The following is a 22245-nucleotide window of genomic DNA, read 5'->3' as shown; positions in this document are numbered from 1 at the left end:
AAATGTATACTTGAATTGCTCACAACTAGTTGTTACTTTTCAAGCTGGATTCTAATATACATTAAGTGAATTTTATATACATGTATAACTAAAGTGCATGAACGAGATAAAAGTACAAAACTGAAAATAGCTTTATTTTGTTATCAAAAAGGAACAAATGGCAAAGGGTTGACTTATTTTTTACAACCAAAACACAAGACACTTTCCAAGCCTCAACTGAAACTCACACACGGCATAGTGAAGTGCTTGGAAGTTCTTTAGCTGACTAAATTACATATTAAAAAGAAAAAGACAGCTACCACGATTTTAAAATGGAAAACATAAAAAAAATACTTTCAAAATATAATATGCACATATATAAAGCAAGTGCTTGTGTTAGCCATCCTGCTGTTGTATGAAAGGATTGGGAATAGCCTCCATGCCGTCCTGTGGACAAATCAGAACCACCGAGGTTCCCCTGCAGACCACCAGCCCCAGTTGCCTGGTGTCTTCTGTCAGCTTGAGTTGGTCATCAGGATCTGGACAAAACAGAAGGTAAAAATGAATAAATAAAATCATATCTCAGTTTAAAAAATATTTTTATTAATATTGTTGTAGTTTTTGTACAACGGTGTGAGAATGGTCGATTAGGGTAGTGCTTTTATTTCCCAAATCTTTGGCAGGTGTCCCTAATGTTATGGCCAATCAGCGTACACTTAATGAAAATAAAGTGGTTAATTATTAAGAAAAAATGCAGCACTTACCACGCATATACTCGATGGTACCGTCCAGTACAAGGTTCAATAGTGGGTCGAACCCTTTAAGGACACCGCTAGCTAATGAAAAAACAAACAAACATTTAATTGAACATTGTATCATAACATCGCATAGAAGAAACGTGGATGCACCCACCTTCTCGCCCTCCTTGAAACTTAACCCGAATCGGCTTGTCGATGTATTTAGACAAGTCAAATATACTCTCCTTCTTCTTCTTTTCTTTATCCTAACAAACACGGTGGGATGTTGTTATTTATCAGCCTGCAAAAGCGTGCCGCATGCAATTTATGGTAGATTAGCACCGGGCTAGCTGTAGTCGGCATATGAATTAGCGGCCTATAAAATGCCCAAACAAACACTTTCTGTACATGTCAAATGATAGCGAGGAGAGTCACGATACCGCTCACAAATGTTTGCGTTAACGTAAATGATACAAAATGCTTGGAATTTGAATGAAAACGCAATCTGCACGAACTCACCGCCATGTTTGCTTCGGAAAACCGGAAGTGAAACGACCTACGTGGGGCTTCGCCAATCAAATTCCCCTACGCACAAAATGGAGGGACCGACGTCAGAGTTTGAATAAAGTCCCACCCCCTCTTTTTTTCTAGTTTACACTGTCGTTTTAGATCAACACGAAGACTGTGAGCATTGGTATTATATAACTCAAAACATTGGACAAAATTTTCGAGCGCCTTTTATCTGGCTGGGGGCTTACATTATTGACCACAACATACATCTGCAATTTAAATCAGGATAATAATTCAATTCGATAAATGAAATAACACAACAGACTACGTTTAATATGCATGATTTGTTTTCATAGTACTTCTCCATGTTGCACTGAGCAACAGTTAGCCAGGAGGGACGCAAGGAGTCTATTAATATCACCAGTTGGTGGGCTGAAACCCAAAGGTCATTAGGCTCCCTTGCAGTAGACGGTTGCATGTTGTGATATGGCCTGCAGGTCAAACAGCGTTCTCTCTGAGCAAACAAACCAACACGAGGACGATGACTCTATTTTACAGCCTGACGTCATGCTACAAGTAGAGGGAGAGTCTTTTTACGTCAACCGTCGTCAGCTTGCGCTTCAAAGCCCCTACTTCCGGGCTCTCTTCTATGGCTGTGGCGTTGAAAGCACGCAAAGGAAAATAGAGCTCAGAGGGATCCGCTTGCAATATTTCAAGATGTTAATGCACCATAGCCGAACTTCCGTTCTTACTCTGGACAGAGAGAATGTTTTGGGGATCCTCGAGACTGCGGATTTCCTCCAGCTGGAGCGAGCCAAGCTGCTGTGCTGCAAGTTCCTTGAACGTGAGCTCCACTTCTGCAACTGTTTGGGAATGATGGCTTATGCCTGGCAGTGAGGCTGTTCTCAGCTCTACAGTGCAGCAAGGCAGGTGGCCCTCACACATTTCTCTGCTGTTGTCTCTGAAGAAGACTTCCTGTCTTTGTCGAAGGAGATCGTGGCACACCTGCTAGCCAGCGACGACTTGGTCATTGACAGAGAGGATTTGGCCCTGGAGGCAGCTCTACGCTGGGTTTCATTTGACAAAAACAGAGAGGAACACTTTCTGGAGCTCATTGAGCTGGTGAGACCCGAGTCTCTGTCGTTGACGTTTATCTCGAAACTTTTGGACACAATGACCAACAGTTCTGACCCTACAGCCAAACTCATCTGCATGCTGAATGAACATTTTCCGACTTCTTGGTCATTGGGGAGGTCCCTGCGAAGGACCAAAGAAACTCTCTTTGTAGTGGGAGGACCTCATGATCAGGAACAGCAGGCATCCTACCAGTTTCATCCACTGAGTGGGAGATGGCAAACCTGTGCACCTCTGCAGAGGAAGAATCTTACGCAGTACTCAGTAGCAGCAGTAGGTAATTGTTGGATATTGGTTGGCCACCACATTATCCAGACCTGTACTGCCATTTTATGGTCATGTTAAGTCACTTATATTTGTATAGCCCCAATTAACAATCGAGGTTAGGATCTTTACACATCAATCAGATGAAGAACCACACTCCATATATTTAATATATCCAGTATATACTGTACGTGTATTAAAAAATAAAAATAAAAATAAAAAACAGCATCAACAATAACTGAACCCCAGATGAGCAAATACTTGATGATGGAGACAAGGTAAATTGGATGAAGTGTAGATAAAGCGAGAAACAGAAAAAGTTTTGAGCAGCTTGGGGAGTGTCGAGAGAACAATGGCAGAACAGTAGCCCTATCAACAGTTGTCCATAGATGACAATAACAACAACAACAATGATACTGGTCTGCTCCCAACACATTCACCCCCATTCTTGCCACTGCCAATGACAAGCAAATAAATTTGAACTGCAGAGGTGACAAATCCAGGTACAAAAAGTAACAACACTGCCTCAGTTTGGCTTTAGCCACAAGTAGTACTCAACAGTCAGGTAAACGAGCTGGAGCTCGCACACATGGAGCCCGTTTGCCAAAAGCCAAACAGTAGTAGTAGGGTTTTTACTTTCTTGACCTATATTTGCCACCTGATGGAGTGAAAGAAAAATCAAAAGAGCTTAGAAGCATCCTACATGAATGGTGATGAGATGAGATGAGAAGAATAGAGAGGAGGAAGGGAAGCTAATGGGTAGTATGATGGAGATGACCACATTAATTATATCTGTCAGAATACCAAGACGTGAGAGGCGGCGTGGTGCCACAGGTCTACCAGACTGCCGAAAAATACAAAGAAGAAGAAGAGGTCATTGTAGAAGAAGAAGGAGAGGAAGCTAGGCTAACTGTTAGCTTATCAGGGAGGAACATGCCACACCATATGAAAATGGTTCAGGATAATCTTTGATAGACTTTTAGAGATTGTCAGTGTGTATGTACACCACTTCAGACTTGCAGGATTTTTCTCCTGACATTTTGCTGTTTTTCCTTAATATGTGTAGGAGACAGTGTTGTTGTGACAGGGGGCTACTTCCGCGACGTGCTGTGGTTCAGCGTGGACTGGGTCAGAAGATACGAATGTGGGAGTCAGCAGTGGGTGGATGGTCCTGCTTTGCAGAAGTCCAGGCACAGCCACTGTTCCATCGCTGTGGATTCCATCTTGTACGTCTTGGGGGGCAGCATGGACGAAGGTCTGGTGGCTGATGTTGAAAGGCTGATCCTGGGGTCAGACGGGGGTTGGGAAAGTGTCAGCCCCATGGGCCGGGCAGTGGAAAGGGCAGCTGTAGCCACTCTGGGCCGGTGGATCTATGTAGCGTGTGGTCTGGATGAAAATGGAGAGGCGTTTGGTGGAATACAGCGGTATGACACCAAGGAGAATCTTTGGGACGTCGTCTCCTATTCCCCTTTTCCAAGGTGAGTCAATTTTTAACTTTTTAGGGAAGGCCTTTACAAAGGTGTCAAAAACAGGTCCAGAAAATAAAAACCCTGTCTCAGTTAGTTTGGCTTTAGCCACCGCTGCTTCTGCTCAACTGGCAGGTTTAAAAAAAAAAAAAAAAAAAAAAAAAAAGTGGTTGAGTACATTCTGGATGTGGATTTGATACCTTTTTGGGCTTTTTTTTTTTTGCCGATAATCCATTGTGAGAAATTGTTAGATAATCCACACCATTCCTTAGATATGACCTGGTTGCCACTGAGCTGAATGGTGCCATCTATCTGTTTGGAGGACAAGCTTTGCGCTTTGACATGGAGACAGACGAGTGGACTGTTCTGCAGGAGGAATCTCTGGAGAAGAAATTCTTCTGCGGCTGCACCACAGTCAATGGTCAGATATTTCTGTTGTGTGAGAAAAAGAGTAACAAAGCACTCCCCAATATGGTTTTGTTTGACCCTTACGTGGACACTTGCATCAAGGTGGACAATGCGATTCCGTGTCCTGTTCCACTCAGAGGGTGTGTCACCATTAAAGTGCTTACCTGATTGTGTGTAAAGTGGACCATTTACTGACTATGTTTACATGCAGTCAGTATTCGAGATAAGGTGGTTTCTGAAACATTTAGGACAAGCCGTATGAGTTAGCGGACTGAGAATTACCCCCGCCTCCCTATGACGTATTTACATGTCATACAATTCTGCTTTAAACTTCCGACTGTGCCCTATATTATATGATTAGGATGTGTGAAACATGCCAAGAGTCTTTGTAGGGAGGTTTCTAGCCACTTTTAATGAAAAAACAACAAAAGAAATATGATCAGATGTGTCTAAAAGTGTTAGGTGTTGATGGTTGAGCCCTTTTAGTGCTCCATATTGTTGTTGACCACTTTGTTCAAGCACACTTGTATTTCGTGTGAGTTCGCTATACTGCTGGTAACCAAGTCATTTGCTCTTAAAGAGTCCTGATGTTTTACCTTTTGTAGACCTTATAGTCCATTTGCAGCAATGCCCATTAGTGTGCATGGATTCACCAAATGTTTACGTGATACGTTACTTCCAGTCACAGTTTGTAAAGCTAATCCTACGTGTCGCAGGGTAGTGTTAAACAGTAAGGTTAAGGCACAAAACAAAAGTGCTGTACAGACAAACACAATGGAAAACGTCACAGGGTATTTAAAGTACAAAATAACAGCAAAGCCATAGGATTGTGTACCATATTCTTAAAAGGTAACAACAGTATTTTGAATATTGGAAGGAACAAGGATAGGTTTTTATTTTAATCGTCCACCAGAGGTCGCTATATCTCTTCACCTAGTATTTTGAGACGTCACCCAATCACGTGCTGCTGCCTGTTACAGGGGAAATAAATAAATAAAATAATCAGTTTTACCGCGTGACATGTAACCGCACACTGTTGTTCTAAGGAGTGTCACTAAAAAGAAGTTTCAGTGCTGGAAGAATATGCTTCTTGTATTTGCATATGGACAAAAAACAACACATTTCCACAAATTAAATATCTAAGAACAGGTTGCCTATGACGATGGAAATTCTTGTTTAAAATATTTCCGCCATATGCACTATTTCCGGGACATTTGACTTAGATTTAGACAATGAATGACAATGATTATTAAAATATATTTTTGTTCATATATCTATTCCAGCGACTTATGACAGGTAGGACAATTAAATGTTCTTGCAGTAGATGGCAGAATGTTTTCAATTAAATAGGCCCAAAGTAAACTTGTAAATACATTGAGACAGGATCATAATTTCAGTATTCAGACTCTTGTGGTAATTTGTGTGGTCCTGTGAGATAGCCATCCATTACTCCTCACAGGGGTCGTAGGGGTGCTGGAGCCTATCCCAGCTGGCTTCGGCCAGTAGGCGGGGTACACCCTGAACTGGTTGCCAGCCAATCGCAGTCATGTGAGATATTTGTAATGTAAAAATAGGAGGCCTTGGCTCAATAAAGGGACGTTTTAGTTAAAGGATCTCGTATATAAAACACGGACAAGAAGTGTCATAAATACAAAACGAAAACAACAGTGACATGACAAGTGATGGCGTTTCCTTCCAATGTGACACTGGGCGCATAGATTTACAATCATTTGTGCTTTTTTTTTTTTTTTTTTTTTGCTGCCTCTTTTTGTCGAACAAAGAAAAGCAAAACGAAGGCTCATGGTGACGTGAAATCATCAATGGACCGTTGTATGGTATTTGTCAGGAATGACATAATCTTCGCCTGGATTCTATCTGGCTTTGGGCAGTCTGCTGTTGAGATTCCTCTGGTTGGTCAGGTTGTTGAGCACGCAGTTGTTCGCTAACGACGCCAGCTTGGAGTTGATGGCGCCTTTCCTTTGCTCCCAACTGCTCTCGTCTTCTTCCTCAGGCTCCTCTTCCTCGTCCGCCTCGCTCTCCTCATCACTGCGCACGTCACGCTCCACCTGTAGATAAAATACGGTAGTGCTATTAAAAAACTGAATGCCGATATAAAGAAGGCTGCTTTGACATCGTGCCAAGTGCTAGTCTCGCGCAAAGTGCAGTCTATCAATGGGCGTGGGTGTAGTTTTCTTTGCGCCATTATGGGATGGAACGCAGTCGACTCCCGGCCAAATGAAGCGGCTCCCCTCATTTCCATTAAAATGACGGTCGAAGTGCACAAAGTACTTAAGATAGTAAAAGAAATTGACTTGCTGGGGTCCGTGCATAAGATTGGTGTACACAAAGTGTGTTTACAAAGGTACTGTAAGATCTGTCTTTGCCGATTATATAGTCGGCCGCGCATGAGACGTGGGCAATTGGAGACGGCCTTGCACCCACGATCGTGGTCATTAATACACATGGGCATGGCCAGACATCTTCTCACCTTTCCCTTGAACATAAACTTGCAGATCATACGCAGGATAAGGTAGGCCCAAAAGACGTGCAGAACTTGAAGCACTAGCAGGAGGGCGTTGAAGAAATAATAACCAAAGAAGGGCTCGAAGAAGTCAAGCGATAACACCAATGTTGTGTGGATGATTCTGGAAAACAAAACAGGTTTGTGTGATGTATCAAACTGCAGCACAATGTCCATTGAATTTAACAACAAAAAAATGTGATAAAAGCTCAGTTTCAAGGCAGCGAAAACAACACGATGGAACATTACATTTTCCACAATGTTGACATACCTGCAAGGAAACACCACCAGCCGTGTAATCAGGAATACCAGAGAAAAGACGAGAAACAGCGAGTCACACGTCTTAGTCCACTCAGCGTAGTGAAACATCTTGGCCGACTTAAAAAAAAAAAAAAAGCCTTATGAGCTCATAGGAATGTTTTACTACGAAATGATATATCAGTCATGTGTGCACTAGTCGCTAGCCGAAGCTCTTTGCTAGCTAGCTGCTGCGGCGTAAGTAGCACTTTTTCCATCGATCTCCAACTACTAAACCCAGTAAACCTTTTTTGGGACCATATTGGCACTACTTTTTTTGGGTGGTTGTCTCAGCAGTTAATGATCAGTTTTTCTATTGCGTTCTGATGATAATAAATCCTAATTTTGCCTTGATAACCGTGATGCAAAGCCACTTACAGTATATATTGAGCCTTGCGCTACCTATAAAGGCACTCGAGGGCTGCACTGGTGCTCATATTTCGCATAATACTTCCCGGTCATGCCAAAATGACTCAAAATGTACACCACTTTGTGTGTTCTTAGATTAAAATTGTTGTTGAAAAAGGTCACTTAAACAAATCTAGGAGTGGCTTTTGCACATTTGCCCAGAACTGAATAGTCCTCTTCTATTTTATTTGTAAAACAAATATTATTGCAGCATGCATCATGAGACATTCGGGTCATTCATATGCTGTCAACGGCTGCGTAAAATCATAAATAATGCACCTATTGTTTTATTAGGCTTTCATAACCACAAAAGGGCTTTTGTAACACATGAGTTTGTGGGAATTCTTCTATCATAAAACTGAATGTAAATATGTAATATGGTGACAATTGAAGAAGAGAGAGATGTGCTGTGGGGAGAAAATTGCATATTTGTATACATGTATGATATCTATATCATTGATACTCAATTTGAGGTGATGTGGGGACATCAGACATTCGCCACCAACCGCTTACCGTTTTTCATTTTATTATTTCACATTTTGATTTTATTCAAACCATAGAGATTAGTGTTCAATCGCAGCCTATATGACGATAATTATTGATTTTGGATTGCAGCTGTCATAAGATGACATGCTGGGGTCAAAGGTTAAACATGCACATTCTTTCTAGAATGTAAATTTTCGATCATTGTTTCTCATTAGTCAGGAAGAAATATTGATTGACTCTGAATCAGAGTCCAACTACTTGTGTTTCTCACATCTAAATTTTACAGTTTACAGTCAATTTTGATCACGAGTAGTACCTCGAGCAGGAAGTCGGACGAGTCGTGCACCAGCATCACAAATGTGCCGATTCTCACGTAGTTGCTGCAGTAGGAGAAGCCAATGAGAAATAGGGTGGCAATGTGATGAATGACCTGCTCCTTGAAATCCTGAAACACACCCATATTGAAAAGTTTAGGGAGATTGTGGAAGACTTACACAGACATAACAACTGAGGCCAAACTGCAGTAATAGCCTGGAAAAACCTGTAAACTGTGGAGTTCGTTTCCTTTTCAGATATACATATGAGACCAAGAGAAATAATTAAAAAACACCTTTGTACATTTAATGTAAAGTAAAAAGTTATTTACAACCAAATTTGATTTGTTTTTTTGGGGGGGGGGTTGGAGGATTTAAATAGTGACCGTTGTGATGCGTAATCGACATTAGTAGTGCAAGAAGAAAACATTCAAAAAGGAAATGCAGAACTAAATGAATACAATCAGGTGTAATCATTAGAATGACAACACGACACTACTAGGAGGTTTTGTGCATGAATGCGTGCGTGCGTGTGGGTGCGAGAGAATAGATTACGCTTACTTTTCGTTTCACGTCCACAGAGACACAGAGGAGCAGAGACAGATAGAAGCCCAGTTCCAGGATGTAATACCACCTATGGGCATTGGTGACAACCTGAAACGGCAAATCAAATGGTAGCTGTTGAACAAGTTTATCATCTTTTTTTTTTTTTTTTTTTTTTTTTTTTTTTTTAATTGTAGTTAGTTTTTATTTCTTTTTGACTTTTTTTTATTTTTTTTAGTTTTTTTTATTTTCATTTTTTGAAAATGCTTTGTTTTAGTTTAGTTTTTATTAGTTTTATTTTTTTTAAGTGTACAGAATATTTGTCAAGTGCAAGATAAAAAAAAAAGGTCACCAAGTATTGTTTGATAAAGTACACTTGTTGCCGCCTGTGCAGCACCACTCAAGACAATGAGAGGAAGCCCACAGAACCCCAGAAAGGAAAAGCTGCAACAATATCAGCAGTAGCACCACAACATTCCCCCAACAACTGGAATAATCTGTTCCGAATGTTGTCAGTGTGAGGCCATGAACCCTAAAGCAAAGGCTGGCTTCTCGGAAGGAATGCCGACTTGCAGGCATGCCTAACCATCATCCGAGTTAATAGCTTTCCCTAACGAACAACAGTGTGAGGAGGTAGGCGGTGGTTGAAGCGAATATTTTTTACAAAAATCTGTGACAGGTTAATTTACGTCAGTGAATACTATTCAGTCTATCTGTACTTTATGTGGTTATTTACATTGCTGGACTCTTTCACTTGAATGAATACTTTTTACTCTGATACATTTGTAATGAAATTGTTTGATGACGCAACGTCTGAACTGCAAAGCACACAAAGCAGAAGAATAGTCCCGTCTGTACTAAAGTGGTTGGGATACCGGTACGGGAAGTCATGAAAATGAGACGCAGGTAATAAGGAAGTCTTTATATGGGCGCACCGGTCGTGTCGTGTATCTCTCCTTGTCGCTGCTCTTGGCTTGAGGTTAACAGGTGCCAGTAATATAGCAAGACTAACTTTGCTCATGAGCCAACAAGCAAATCTTTTAACTACACTGCTAAGAAAACTAAAGAACTACATAAACAATTTAAATAAATAAAAACATCTTATCAAAAATCAAAATGCAAATTTTTTTCTAATATATTATTGTACTTCCAATACTTACAGTAAGTAAATTACTTTAAAGTACAACAAATGACAGATAATTTAAGCCTTTACTTGAACAATATTAATATTAATAGTATTTTTATCACTTTTAGGTAGTTAATACAATACTATTTTTTATTTTTATTTTTTTTAACAGGTTCATCCATTTTCTAAATACTGTTCAGGTCAAAGCAGTGTTGAATCCAGCAAAGTCCGCACATGAGTTTTGATTTAAAAGTTTGTTAAAAACAAAAAAAACAAAAACAAACAAACAAACAGCACAGTAAAGTCCAATGGAAACTAGTAAGAGTAATATTATCATACAAAGAAATCTATCCTATAATATCCAGAATCTCTCATTACTTTCTTACCTGCTTAGGAAAACCCTGCCAACACTCTCTCTGGTCCCAAAACCATGGAGACTGGAAGGTCACAAAAACATGTCATTTATCTAAGTCCAGTTTAACACTACTGCAAACTACAACCACAACAATACACATACAGTTTCAAATACTGTGTATGTCAAAGTGGAGCGTTGTTAGCTTTGTAAAAATGTCATGAAATAAACCATTTTTAAATGTACATATGTACCTGATATTATGTTTGCTTTGAATAATAAGTGAGAAGGGAAGCATAAAAAAAATCGACTTACATCAAGCAAAGAGCAGAGCCCTGCTGTGAAAGCTGCGAAGTAGAAGACAAAGCGCCAACTGCAACAAAAGGAAACAACTTACAGAACACTGTTAATATTCACACAATGGCTGAGTTTTGATTTTGCCTTTATATACCACTACTGATTTGAAATACAACTGTAGGTGCAGACATTCAAAATTCAACAATGAATTGCTTCGTCAAAGTTGAATGTCTACACATCTTGAACTTTGTCTTTGAACAACTATTGTGACCCGTTTTGGGCTTTTTGATGGTTCTGACCAAGTCATTTCAAAATAAGATAATGCCCAGGGGTTGTAAGAGGTTTTGAAAAATGATTCTAGCGAATGTTTCGTATGTTCATTTCTTGATTATTTGATGTAGTTTCTTTGAGACTCACGAGGCCTCGCAGAACTTTTTGGTGTTGGTGGGTCGGTCCTGGTTTCTTCTGTGCCTGAACCAGCTTTGAATCTTTGACTGGGAGAGACCACAAAGCTTTCCCAAGCTCGCCAATTCACTCTGAGGGGGAACACAAACATGCCATGAAAAACATCTGCTTTACAACTGCTGCAGGCTCTCTCTTGTGTGAGAGGCAACATTTATTCAGCCTTGTTGGCTGACATTTCTGTTGCCATTTCATTAGAGGAAATGCAAATCAGCTTGTGGTGTTTATTCAACCTGCGGTATTTTTCCTACTTAATGAGTAACATTGCTGGATTTTCAAGGATGCAACAGTAACTTGTTGCTAACAGCCATTTGTTAACAACATTGTTTAGTACTATTATGTAACATTACCAATAAAGATAGCAAACCTGTAGGCTAATCGAATTATAAGTTATTTAAAGAGGAAATTTTATTGCGCCACCATTAGTCAAAACGCGGCATTCTGATTAATGTTGTGTTTGTGGAGTATGGAGTAAGCAGAAAAATCTACCCGTTTTTATCCATTTAAGGGGGCGGCCATTTTGCCACTTTACGGTCGACTGAGAATGACATCACAGTTGTCATGACCCCAGTAACGGCCAATCATGGCTCACCTGTTTTCTAAGTTTGGTCATGTGACGTTTGCAAACTGAGCTGTGATTGGATGTTACCTGAGCTGCTCAGGCTGAGCAACTGTGATGTCATTTTCAGTCGACAGAAAGTGGCAAAATGGCCGCCCTCTGAGATGGATATTGGGGCCACATCTTAAAGAAAAGACTTCACTTTTAACGACCCATTGTGGAGTCCTCAGCGCCATCTAGTGGTCAAAGACTAGCATTAAAAGCACGCACACTACGGTGGCTCACAGAGATCACATTTCGCAAGCCTACCACCAATTCAATTTTGCATGAGCAAACAATAAATTCAGCGAGCGATGGCGACTTGGCAGCTGTTGTGAAGCCTGGCGAGCGATGATGAAAGACAGAGCGAGCTGGAATTAGCCGGAGCAGCTAACAAGAGCGGCTAGCGGTAATTAGTCGGCGCCATAGGCTGGAGTAGCTAACAAGAACAGCTAGCGGGAGGAGCTATTTAAAAAAAAAATAAAAAATAAAAAAAAAAAAAGCTAGTAAAAGCTTGCGAGAGCAAAGGCAAAAGTTGACAAGTGATGGGCCCGAATCATGGGAGTTAGTGTTTTAGTTTAGTTTTAGGGTTGTTTTTTTTGCATACTATTGACAATCATTTTTTTAAATGAATGAATTAGTAGTTAGTAGTTCACCACTAGACGGCGCTAGGGATCACTGACAGTCCCTTTTTAAACTTATTGTCAACATTTTAAAAACAAACAAAATGGATAGAAAAGAATACTCTGTGATGCAGTGGTACAAAGATATCACAGGGGATTACTGTATCTTCAGTTTTATTGTAATTTATAATAATAATAATAATAACAATAATGATAATAATAATGCATCGGATGCATAACTGTTGCTCCACTATATTTGCAATCGTGTGACCTAAAGCATACACACAGAACGAACAGAAGTTTGTATTTGACGTGTGCAAAACTTTGCCTGTCCGCACATGATCTCTGATGACGAAACATCAGACGAAACTCAGATGAGGGAGGAGGTGTGTTCCTGTAATGAACCTGTCTGAAACTTGTCTGTTCACTGATGATGGGAATAGTCTTGGGTTAGCTGCCTAATTTTTACAGTAACTATTTTTTTTAAAAGTGGCTTTTTAGTCATTTAGGACTCACGTACTGTACGTCAACGGGGATATCCTCACACAAAAATCATTTTCGCAGTTATTGCACCTCTGTGACGGCACATCAGTCATCATAGCTCGTCACACGGGGACTTTTTCAAACAGGTCCTTGTTGTGAAACAGGTGCCAACTCACACAAACTGCCAGTTGTTACACAACCTCTCCTCACCAACAAAGCCGTGAAAACAAAGAAGATAGGCAGATAGCTTTAGAATAATAACCGATCAGCATGTTTATGCATTTGATCGGCCTACTTTTAGGACGAAGTGAGTCAAATTGGATCATTTCCTGATGATATCTGATGAGGACTGCTCATAGAAATCAATACCCATCGCCAAAATGCTCACAAACTGCTCAGATCTACATGCACTCTTGTGAAGCAGGAGTGCTTAGTAAACTCACAAAATTAAAACTCCCCACTGTGACCTTTCAGAGAATCCAATTCATATAGTAAAGGTCACACAGCGCATCCATTCAGCAGCATCTGCCCTTTGTACATGCTCGCTATCTGAACCACGTACTTGTGATGGCTGACGATTGTTGTGTTTGTAGAAGTTCTCCAGTTTTGGAATCAGAGCCGCTCGAATCCTAATCCGGTCCTTCACACCTAAACGTTTGCTTAAAGGGACGGCGATGACCCTAGCGAGGACAGACAGAGAGCACAAGGGAATGAATTACTGAACCACATTCAATATTTATGTCATCAACAGCTGTCCAACGCAACACCACATCAGCAATGTAACTAGTAGCGCAAACTGATATGTCATTATGCTCGCTTCCGTGTGACACATTGTGACTTTGTCTTTGCTGATAGGGCATCAAGAAGACACCTGATCCGCACAGTGACGTGGAAGAAGAAGGAAAATGTTGTTGTATTAACAGGAGAGCTTGATTACTGTGTGTGTGTGTAACACTATCTCGGAGATAATCATCCCGAAAGTGGCAGAGGTCAGGAAGAATGAGAAGGTCAGGAAAACACACACATAGTCAGTGTCTGGTTACAGAGTATGTCAAGCACACGTTCAAACGTAAACACGCACATACATTCATAATAAGGTGGACACCCTGAACATCTCACTGATATTGATTCTGGAACCACGTCTAACTATTGGCGCAGGTAGTGTAAAGTGATTTTATGATTGGACAAAAAAAAAAATCCAACATCCAAACACATGTACTGTAAGCACTGCAGCCAAGGGGAACACTATGAGGACAATAGATTATCAGTAATAAATAAATTAGGGATGTCAAGCAATTAACATTTTTAAAACTTCAAGTTAACTAAAGATTAATCACAAATTTTACATCTGTTCTAAATGTACGACTAAGTGCAATTTCTGGAGGAATTGCATGGGAATGCTGGAAGCTGAATGATAAGATTTTGAATGCATGTGGAATGCTTGTGAAGTCAATTGAGAGATAAATTATGACCTCCTGGTTACTGGACAATGCACTTTACCAACTGTGCCACCAAGCAGTACCAGACACCTGGTAATGATGATAAGTTATATGTATAGAAGTGGGCGTGGAAAGTGATACTAAAAAAGTTCAATGTCTGTCCCAATGAAAATGAACGGGGAAAAGTTGATATAAAATGTTAAATTGTGCAAATACTGTAAGTAATGTGGAATCAGACGATATAAACCCCGGGAGGCATCAATTTTTTTAATCTAGTTGAAATTTGAACAATGTAAATTGGAATTATTATGTGGGAGTTGTGAGGCAGCAAAAAAGTGTGGAGAATAAAAATCACAATAACATATGCTTCAGCATTCCCACATAAAATGTACAATAAAATATTTAATATTTATAAAAGTTTTCATACTCTTGTTAACATAAAAGTGTAAAAAAAATGTTAAACTCAGAAATATGGCTGCGTCTTTTAGTCATTCATACAGTAATTTCATAAAAATTCATAAAATTGAGTTAAAGTTAATACGAGTGTGATATTGATTTGTGTTGGGGTAATTTTTCTGCCACTAGATGGCACGATTGCATTTTTAAGATGTGAGTGACAGCTCAGTGCATTTTTCTTTTCATAGTAAGAGCTATCAGATCAATAACATGAAGTAACTTGTGAAATTCTGCACATTTTTAAAATTCTAAATTCAACTTGACCCCAGTCTCCACCAATATATGCATTATTATTAAATTAATTCAAGCTAAATTTTGACGTGTCTGCTGCGTTGCGCCGAGAATTAAATTAAAATTAGTGCATTAATTTTGACACCCCTAAAATAAATACAATTTCATAAACCAAATGTTAGAATTAGCAAATGTAGGTCAGTGATTCTGCTTCTACTCACATTGATGGCTCGTCACTGTCACATATACTAGTAAAGCATATGTGACAATCAGGAGTAAACAAGGGATTACACATGGCCGCCGACAAGCCCGCTGTACTAATGCTCGGTGTTAAAATGGTCTGAGATAAGGCATGTCAAACAGGCTCCATATCTGCGCATCATAACGTCATAACATTAGCCTTCTTCTCACTGTTGACTGCTGCTGATTGTTGACAAGCTGTCAGCCAGCCGAACCAGTCGAGGTTGCGCCATAACCTTCTTCTGAACCACTTTTCTTCAAAACGGAAACATAAAGTAGGGCTGTATTTTCATACGTGCGCTCGGCGTAAAAAACTGCCACATTGATTTTCGTGCCAACATGTCTAGTGTACCTTGTTTGGGAATTTGTTAGATTGACATGCTGGGTGTTCTGGCGGACTGAGGGCGTTTTCTTTTACACACCTGCGCCGCACCTGATAATTGGGGACTGAAAGCCGACTAGGCCTTAGACCAGCTCGGAGCAGGTCTACTAGACATGTACACGAACGATTGGAGTGGATGGCGTAAGTTCCAACTTCACAGTGGTGGTCTGTCAATCACTGAGTATGTTTACATGCAGGTAGTTTTGTCAATATTGGCAATATTCGGGTTTTGAAAGACCATGTCAATATGCGCAAAAACTCGAAGATTCTGATTTTGGAAAACCTGAATAAGAACCCAGGGTTATTCCTTTTCTAACCTGAAAATGTGTTCCTCAAAGCACACTGGGAATACCGTTATTGAACGGGGCATTGGTTTGCCTTCTGAGCATGCTCTATTTGGTCTTTGAAAAAAGTTACAGTATATGCGCTCACTCTACAGTATTTTGTCGTTACTACAGCTCAAGCGCCACATGTAGCTATACACACTTATACAGTGTACGTGTATATAAGTCAGTGGTTCTCTATTCGTTTATTCCCAACATTCTATTTTCTTCATGGATGCTGCTTTTTTTTTTTTTTTTTTTTTGTCCAATCAGATTTGATTGAATTCAATTATGTTAATGTAATCTGCTCAAAATGTTTTTTGAATCAGTTATGCTTGTCGATGTATCTTTATTATACTAGCAAAGGGACTGTTTATGTAACCAAACAGATTTATAATTTATTTGAACGAGCCTTCTGGTCGACAGCAACATCATTTTTCCATCCTCTGATCGGTTGTTCCAAGCAACTCTTGTTCGAGCGAGCTGCGCACATTAATGCATTTAATAAACAGTATCTCTGGTGAGTAAGATGTATTTTAGTAGATTTTTCACATTTCTGTCATGTAAATAAAAAACAGATGATGTGGCATGCTGTTATGTGAATAATATTGATGCTTTCTATAGTTGTGACGTAATTGTGGCGGTATTAAGAGAGGGATTAAATCGAGTACGTCACAACTGATGGCCCAGATGCCAAATGCACGCGCCCGCCACGTTATTACATAATGTAGTAGTTAACACTTAAAAACGCTAAAAGAGTTACGTTACATTGCGTTAGCTTGTACAAAGTAGAATAGCTTCTCTGTCGTTGTCATGGTGACTCCGGATCACCTACTTTAATGGTCACACAACAGTGAAGTGCATTTGAGTCCTTAAAATGATCAGTAATGATCCACCCATTAATATCTCCTTCTCCATAAACAGCACAAAGTTTAAAATATTTGACATACGGCTTGTAACTGCTGTCACGTTCAATTCTAATCCTCCAAAGTTTTCTTTTGAGACAAGCTAATTGTTTCAGCTCCTCGAAAAATCATCAGCCATTTCTCTACAAGCCCTGAATATGTAAACGCGGGCTTTAAAAATGTTTTCTTAAAGAATATGTTCATTATATCACACAATAGTCCATGAGATAGATAGGACCATCAAATTCCCTCTCGTCATCACCATAGCATTGTTTTCTTTGTATTCATTTCTTGCTCCACTGGGAATGATGTAATTAGCACAACTGGGGATATGTATATATATATATATATATATATATATATATATATATATATATATATATATATATATATATATATATATATATATATATATATATATATATATATATAAAAGCTTGTGGTGGATCAGCACACAACCATTAGCCACGATTGATTTAAGCATCTCCAGTTATATGGGCTATAACACAAAAAAACCACAACGCCAGCTTTTACTGACTTATGTTGCACCCACTTTATGTTCCGTATGGTCAGATGCTTTTAGATGAGAACATGCAGTCAGCAGCTAAAAGTGTCTACTCACAATGTCAGCCTCCCCCTGCACGTCTGAAGAACACCCCCCTTACCACTCTAATGCAGCAAAGCAGCCAGCGTGACGGGCACAAGTTGAAGGAGGAACTCGACACCCCCATAATTATGCACCCAGCGACCACAACATGGTACACCACATCTAATGGGATACGATATAAGAGCCGCATCAAATATTAGGCCTTTACGTCGATCATAATACATCTTCAAGTATGTCTTGGGAGTGCGTGAGCTCCTCAACCCAAACGCATATCGTGGAAAATAATTTAACTTTAGCTTTAAATTTTAACTTAAACGCCGCAGTGTGATGAAAACAGTCAAATGCAAACAGGAAGCATCTCACTCACCTCTCAAAAACATATCTCAAGGCTATGTAAGCAAAGGCCACAGGCAAGGTGTAGACGAGATCTCTGGGTAGTGGATAGTGACCCTCGCTCGCATCCATATCCTGCCAGTGGATGCCAGGAGGCAGCCAGTACCTGTCCTGCCACAGCCACTCATTTAGCAGGGCCTCCATCCTGGTGGCGGTGGTGGTGGGGGGGGGGGGAAGACAGTGCTCTTTTTATATGACCTCTTTAAACGGATGTCAATCATATGCTTAATCTGCTTACATCACAGGGCAAGACGAACAGCAGTAGTCTTTGCACAAACGAATACAACAATGAATGCACATGCTGATGTGTTGTAATAGGTTCCGAGTCTCCGACAGTCACATTGATTGACTGAGGTGTTGATTATACAGGGAAGCCCCACTAAGCATCCCCTAGCAAGTCACACTACATCGCCACTTCTACTAGAGAAACGGGCTTGTATTTGAAAAGACACAAAAAATGCTATTATTCGTAATGAGAATCATTATTATGACAAAAAAGCTAGACAAGATTAGAAAACGTCCCCCACACCCACACACATCTATGAGGCACACACACATACACACTTAGCCTTGGAAACAAGCCTACCTTTTTTTCTTCTTTTTTTTAAACATAAAATATTTCTATTTTATCAATGCAGCAGAACAACGAAAGACAAACACAAATCCTCTCACCTGCCGCGCTCCTGTGAGGAGGATGACAAGCGCACAGCGTCAAATTGTCAGAGGAGGAGCCTTCCGAATCAGACGCGGCTTGCTCACGCTAGGGGCGGGGCATAACCGTCATCAGCGTCATCGCGTAGGGGAGGGAGGGGGCACGCCGGAAGTGGTTGCTTCTGGAGGAGGCGATAACAGGGCTCAGTTGTAAATGATTGACATGTGTTTAAATACAAAAGAGGGTGGTTGGTTTACTTTTTACAATCACATTTGACTTAAGAGCTTACTACCTGTACCTCACTTGGCACAAGAAGGCATGCTCATTTTTATCCTCACGCTTTTCATATTTTAATTATAATGTTACAGTAAATATTTGTGAACATGGAAATGCATTAGGTAGTTTATTGACACATGTCTCACATGGAAAAAGGTTAGCTGAGTTCTTCTATTATAGGCTATTCATTGCATACAAACTTTTTTCTTTCTTTTTTTTCTTTTTTTTTTTTTTTTTTTTACTGCAATTTTGATTTTATACTGTATTAGCACAGGTTAATGGTCAAATCCGACTTAGACACAAATTCGGGTTCTGTTTGCAACAAAATGTACTGCCATTGTAAACGGAGCCCCCCAATTGGATTGTGGTTGCAAGTACCAGTGGTTTACAGTTGAAGTTTTTATTTTTTATATATAGAACACTCATTGAATAAATAACATTAGAGACAAAATTACGTTTAAATAGAAAACAGCCTAAAAATAATCTAATAGAAAATCTTCATAGAAAGGAAGAACAACATAATTGCAGCATTTAGTGTTGATTAAATAAATGCAGTGTAAATGTACAATATTTTCAGTTGTAGTGTAAAAGAAGATACATATATATATATATATATATATATATATATATATATATATATATATATATATATATATATATATATATATATATATATATATATATATATATATATATATATGTATATAACTATTATCATCTTTATACTATATTGTTAATTGATTTTTACGTTGGTGATATTTGCCATTGGACTATTACAGGTTTTTGTTGCCACGTTAAAATTGCACATGCTCCGGGTATTTGAACTGTCACTGATATCATCCATCCGTTTGGTTGTTACACCGATAAGATTTAAAACTGAGCTCACATGATGCTGCTGTACATACCAGTCATACTCTAACAGTAGGAAAAAATGAACAAGAGGGAAATTCCACCCAGAAAGTAGATAAGCGGTACAAATTGTTTTCCTTCCATAGAGCGCCACCTCAAAATACAATATACTGTGAACTATCGGGTACCTTTGTTCTTTTCGTGACCTTGGATTGCACATATGCAGTGTATGCCACAATGTAGGAAAATGAAGTACTGGAATCCTAAATGTGCGTATCATATTTTTCTTATTAAAATTATCTGTGTGATATTAATTTTTTTAAAGCAGTGATACATCTGAAATCTAAAGCATCTTTTCCGAGAAGCTGTTTGACTTCCAAGTTATTCAAATAAAAATAATGTAATGTAAAAAAAAAAAAAAATGTTAAAGGCTCAAACATTTTCCATCATAAAACCTTAACCTGCAGGCAATATTTTAAATATCATTTTAACAATCCAGGACACACATGAATGAGGAAAAATTTACTATAAAAATAGACTGAAATTAAACTGCTATTACCATTTGAAGACGCTTGACAGACAAATATTGGAAAGGGAAGGGAAATGTTTTATCCCATTTTTACAACAATAAAACTGGTGCTATTTCGTGGCCAAGCTTTCCTGGTCATTTACATGTGCAACATTCGCCAATGAGATCTTATTTTATCTTTTTATGGGGGGGTGGGGGGTGTTCTAAACAGGGCACAATAGGATTGGCTGCTTGCAGTTTAATAAACAACTACCTATTTGAAGTTAAATGCCACCAATGAACTATTTTTTCCTCCTTGGTTAGCAGAGAGGGGAGGAGCGAGCAGCTACAGACAAGGAGTGAGGGAGCAAGATGAAAGAGACGCTGCAAACAGCCTTTTTGCTCTGTTGATTAATGTGCCTTGTCGTATTTTTTTTAAATGCTGCCAGCAGGTACAAGTTAGCCCCAACCACAACATGAGTAACCCACAAGTCTGTTTTAAAATGGCTCATCAGTGTTCAGTAAGAAGAATTCAAACAGAAAAATAATGTTAACATGTATTTATTGAAACTTAACATGGTAGATGTTTCTTCCAAATATTTGAAGTGGCTTTATTGAGATGCACTTGTCGGTTCTTCACCCAGTCATTGTTACTGTCCTTGTGGCTGTTACGTTACCGTCTCCCCCAGTCAAACTGCTCGAGACGAATAACAAAAGTGTAACTGTAGATGTGAGTACTGTACCGTGCAGAGGGAATCTCCACTTCCCAGGATGCTCTCTGTGTGAGGCCAGTGAACTGAACCCGGCGTGTCCCGTTTCACAGGCATAGCAGACTTCAACTCAAGCCAGGAATGTCGCCCCCTTCAGCGTGTGCTGTACGGGAAACCACAACTACAAGTACACTAACCTTGTTTTTCCCGTGCAGGGCTTGTTTATATCTTGACATGCCGACAGACGCAGTATGTGACACAAATAGCTGCAGAATGATGAGAGAGATGGAAAGATTTCTTTGTGGCAGTGGGTGGGAATTCTCAAAATTGTGAGAATGTGACAGGTCCTGTGAGTAATTACGGATATTTAATGCAGCTAGAAAGTGCGTGCCATCGTACAGTTTCCTGACTTTCGGAGGGAATCTGCACACAAACCCTAAAAAAACGCTCTTGAAAATGAAATGAATGCGGAAGTTTCAATGTGTGCGGCAGCCTAATTTCAGTCAAGATAATTAATTCCAAGAAAGGGGGAGAAAAAGAAAAAAAACAAAAAAACAGTGGCGCTGTGTGTAAGGCTAATAGCACCAGAGAAGGAATGTGGGCCGTCTGGAATAAAAAGCAGGTCACTTGATTTAAGCTGGCACGGTAGACACACTGCAGTCACTTAACTGCTTTGTAGTGTGAGACAAAATGTATCTCAGTGTAATCTATGGGATTAAATGAAATGCTTTTATTGTTCAAGTTTTTTGATAAAGTAAATTTTTTTGTTCTGGTTTTAAAAGAAGACACATTTTAAAATGAAATTCTGGCAGAATAGATTAATGATTTTACAACTGTTGAAATTTTAGAAAGTAGTAAAATAAATAAATAAATAAATCCCTTTTTTGGCAGGATCTTACTTGCATGACTGTACAAATATTCAAGCATAACATCCTTATTTATTTAACCGCTTAAATGATCAGAAATCAGCTAATAAACCAAACAATAACCCCACGACTCAATAGCTCATCGTCAAAATATTAAACAATGTATCCTACATACAAATGTTCTTTTACCACAATGACATGAATAACTACTGTTGAGATATCCTTGCACGTAGTATAAGTTAGATCACATTCCGGCGTACGGGCCTCGAGGTTTATTTTGACTTTGACGGGCGTGTGGGTGTGTTGTCTAAGTGCCGAATAATTGTCGATACACACTCAAGTGAATTTGTTTCCATCTTGACAACGGTCTCGACAACAAGAGCACAAGTGTGACAAGACC

The 22245-nt window shown here is 39.4% G+C and overlaps 3 protein-coding genes across 5 annotated transcripts; 1 reads left to right on the top strand and 2 right to left on the bottom strand.

Moving 5' to 3' along the window:
* Positions 1-113: 113 nt before the first annotated feature.
* Positions 114-1345, bottom strand: lsm7 (LSM7 homolog, U6 small nuclear RNA and mRNA degradation associated). Its single transcript, XM_077535072.1, has 4 exons — positions 1236-1345; positions 892-982; positions 744-815; positions 114-518 (listed from the first exon to the last, which is right to left on the bottom strand). Exons 1-4 carry the CDS (start codon positions 1239-1241, stop codon positions 376-378), a joined length of 312 nt encoding a protein of 103 aa, XP_077391198.1. The 5' UTR covers positions 1242-1345; the 3' UTR covers positions 114-375.
* Positions 1263-6204, top strand: LOC144027491 (kelch-like protein 23). The gene is given in 3 exon segments (XM_077535068.1): positions 1263-2637; positions 3691-4102; positions 4363-6204. Coding segments are annotated over 3 exon segments (1641 nt in total). The 5' UTR covers positions 1263-1712; the 3' UTR covers positions 4667-6204.
* On the bottom strand, positions 4892-18777 carry LOC144027492 (ceramide synthase 2-like). 3 transcript variants are annotated; one of them, XM_077535071.1, is made up of 11 exons: positions 18657-18777; positions 17959-18129; positions 13571-13688; positions 11260-11378; positions 10861-10918; positions 10580-10630; positions 9086-9178; positions 8527-8655; positions 7291-7397; positions 6987-7143; positions 4892-6564 (listed from the first exon to the last, which is right to left on the bottom strand). In XM_077535071.1, exons 2-11 carry the CDS (start codon positions 18126-18128, stop codon positions 6370-6372), a joined length of 1197 nt encoding a protein of 398 aa, XP_077391197.1. In that variant the 5' UTR covers position 18129; positions 18657-18777; the 3' UTR covers positions 4892-6369. The 3 variants fall into 3 exon arrangements, with proteins under 3 accessions (XP_077391197.1, XP_077391196.1, XP_077391195.1); XM_077535070.1 differs by having other exon boundaries at positions 18571-18675; XM_077535069.1 differs by lacking the exon at positions 18657-18777 and adding an exon at positions 18223-18528.
* Positions 18778-22245: the final 3468 nt, after the last annotated feature.

The sequence above is a fragment of the Festucalex cinctus genome, chromosome 10, assembly GCF_051991245.1.
Source record: "Festucalex cinctus isolate MCC-2025b chromosome 10, RoL_Fcin_1.0, whole genome shotgun sequence".
Taxonomy (NCBI): domain Eukaryota; kingdom Metazoa; phylum Chordata; class Actinopteri; order Syngnathiformes; family Syngnathidae; genus Festucalex; species Festucalex cinctus.
Note: the sequence above shows the minus strand (reverse complement) of the source record. Positions and strands in the feature narration are given on the sequence as shown.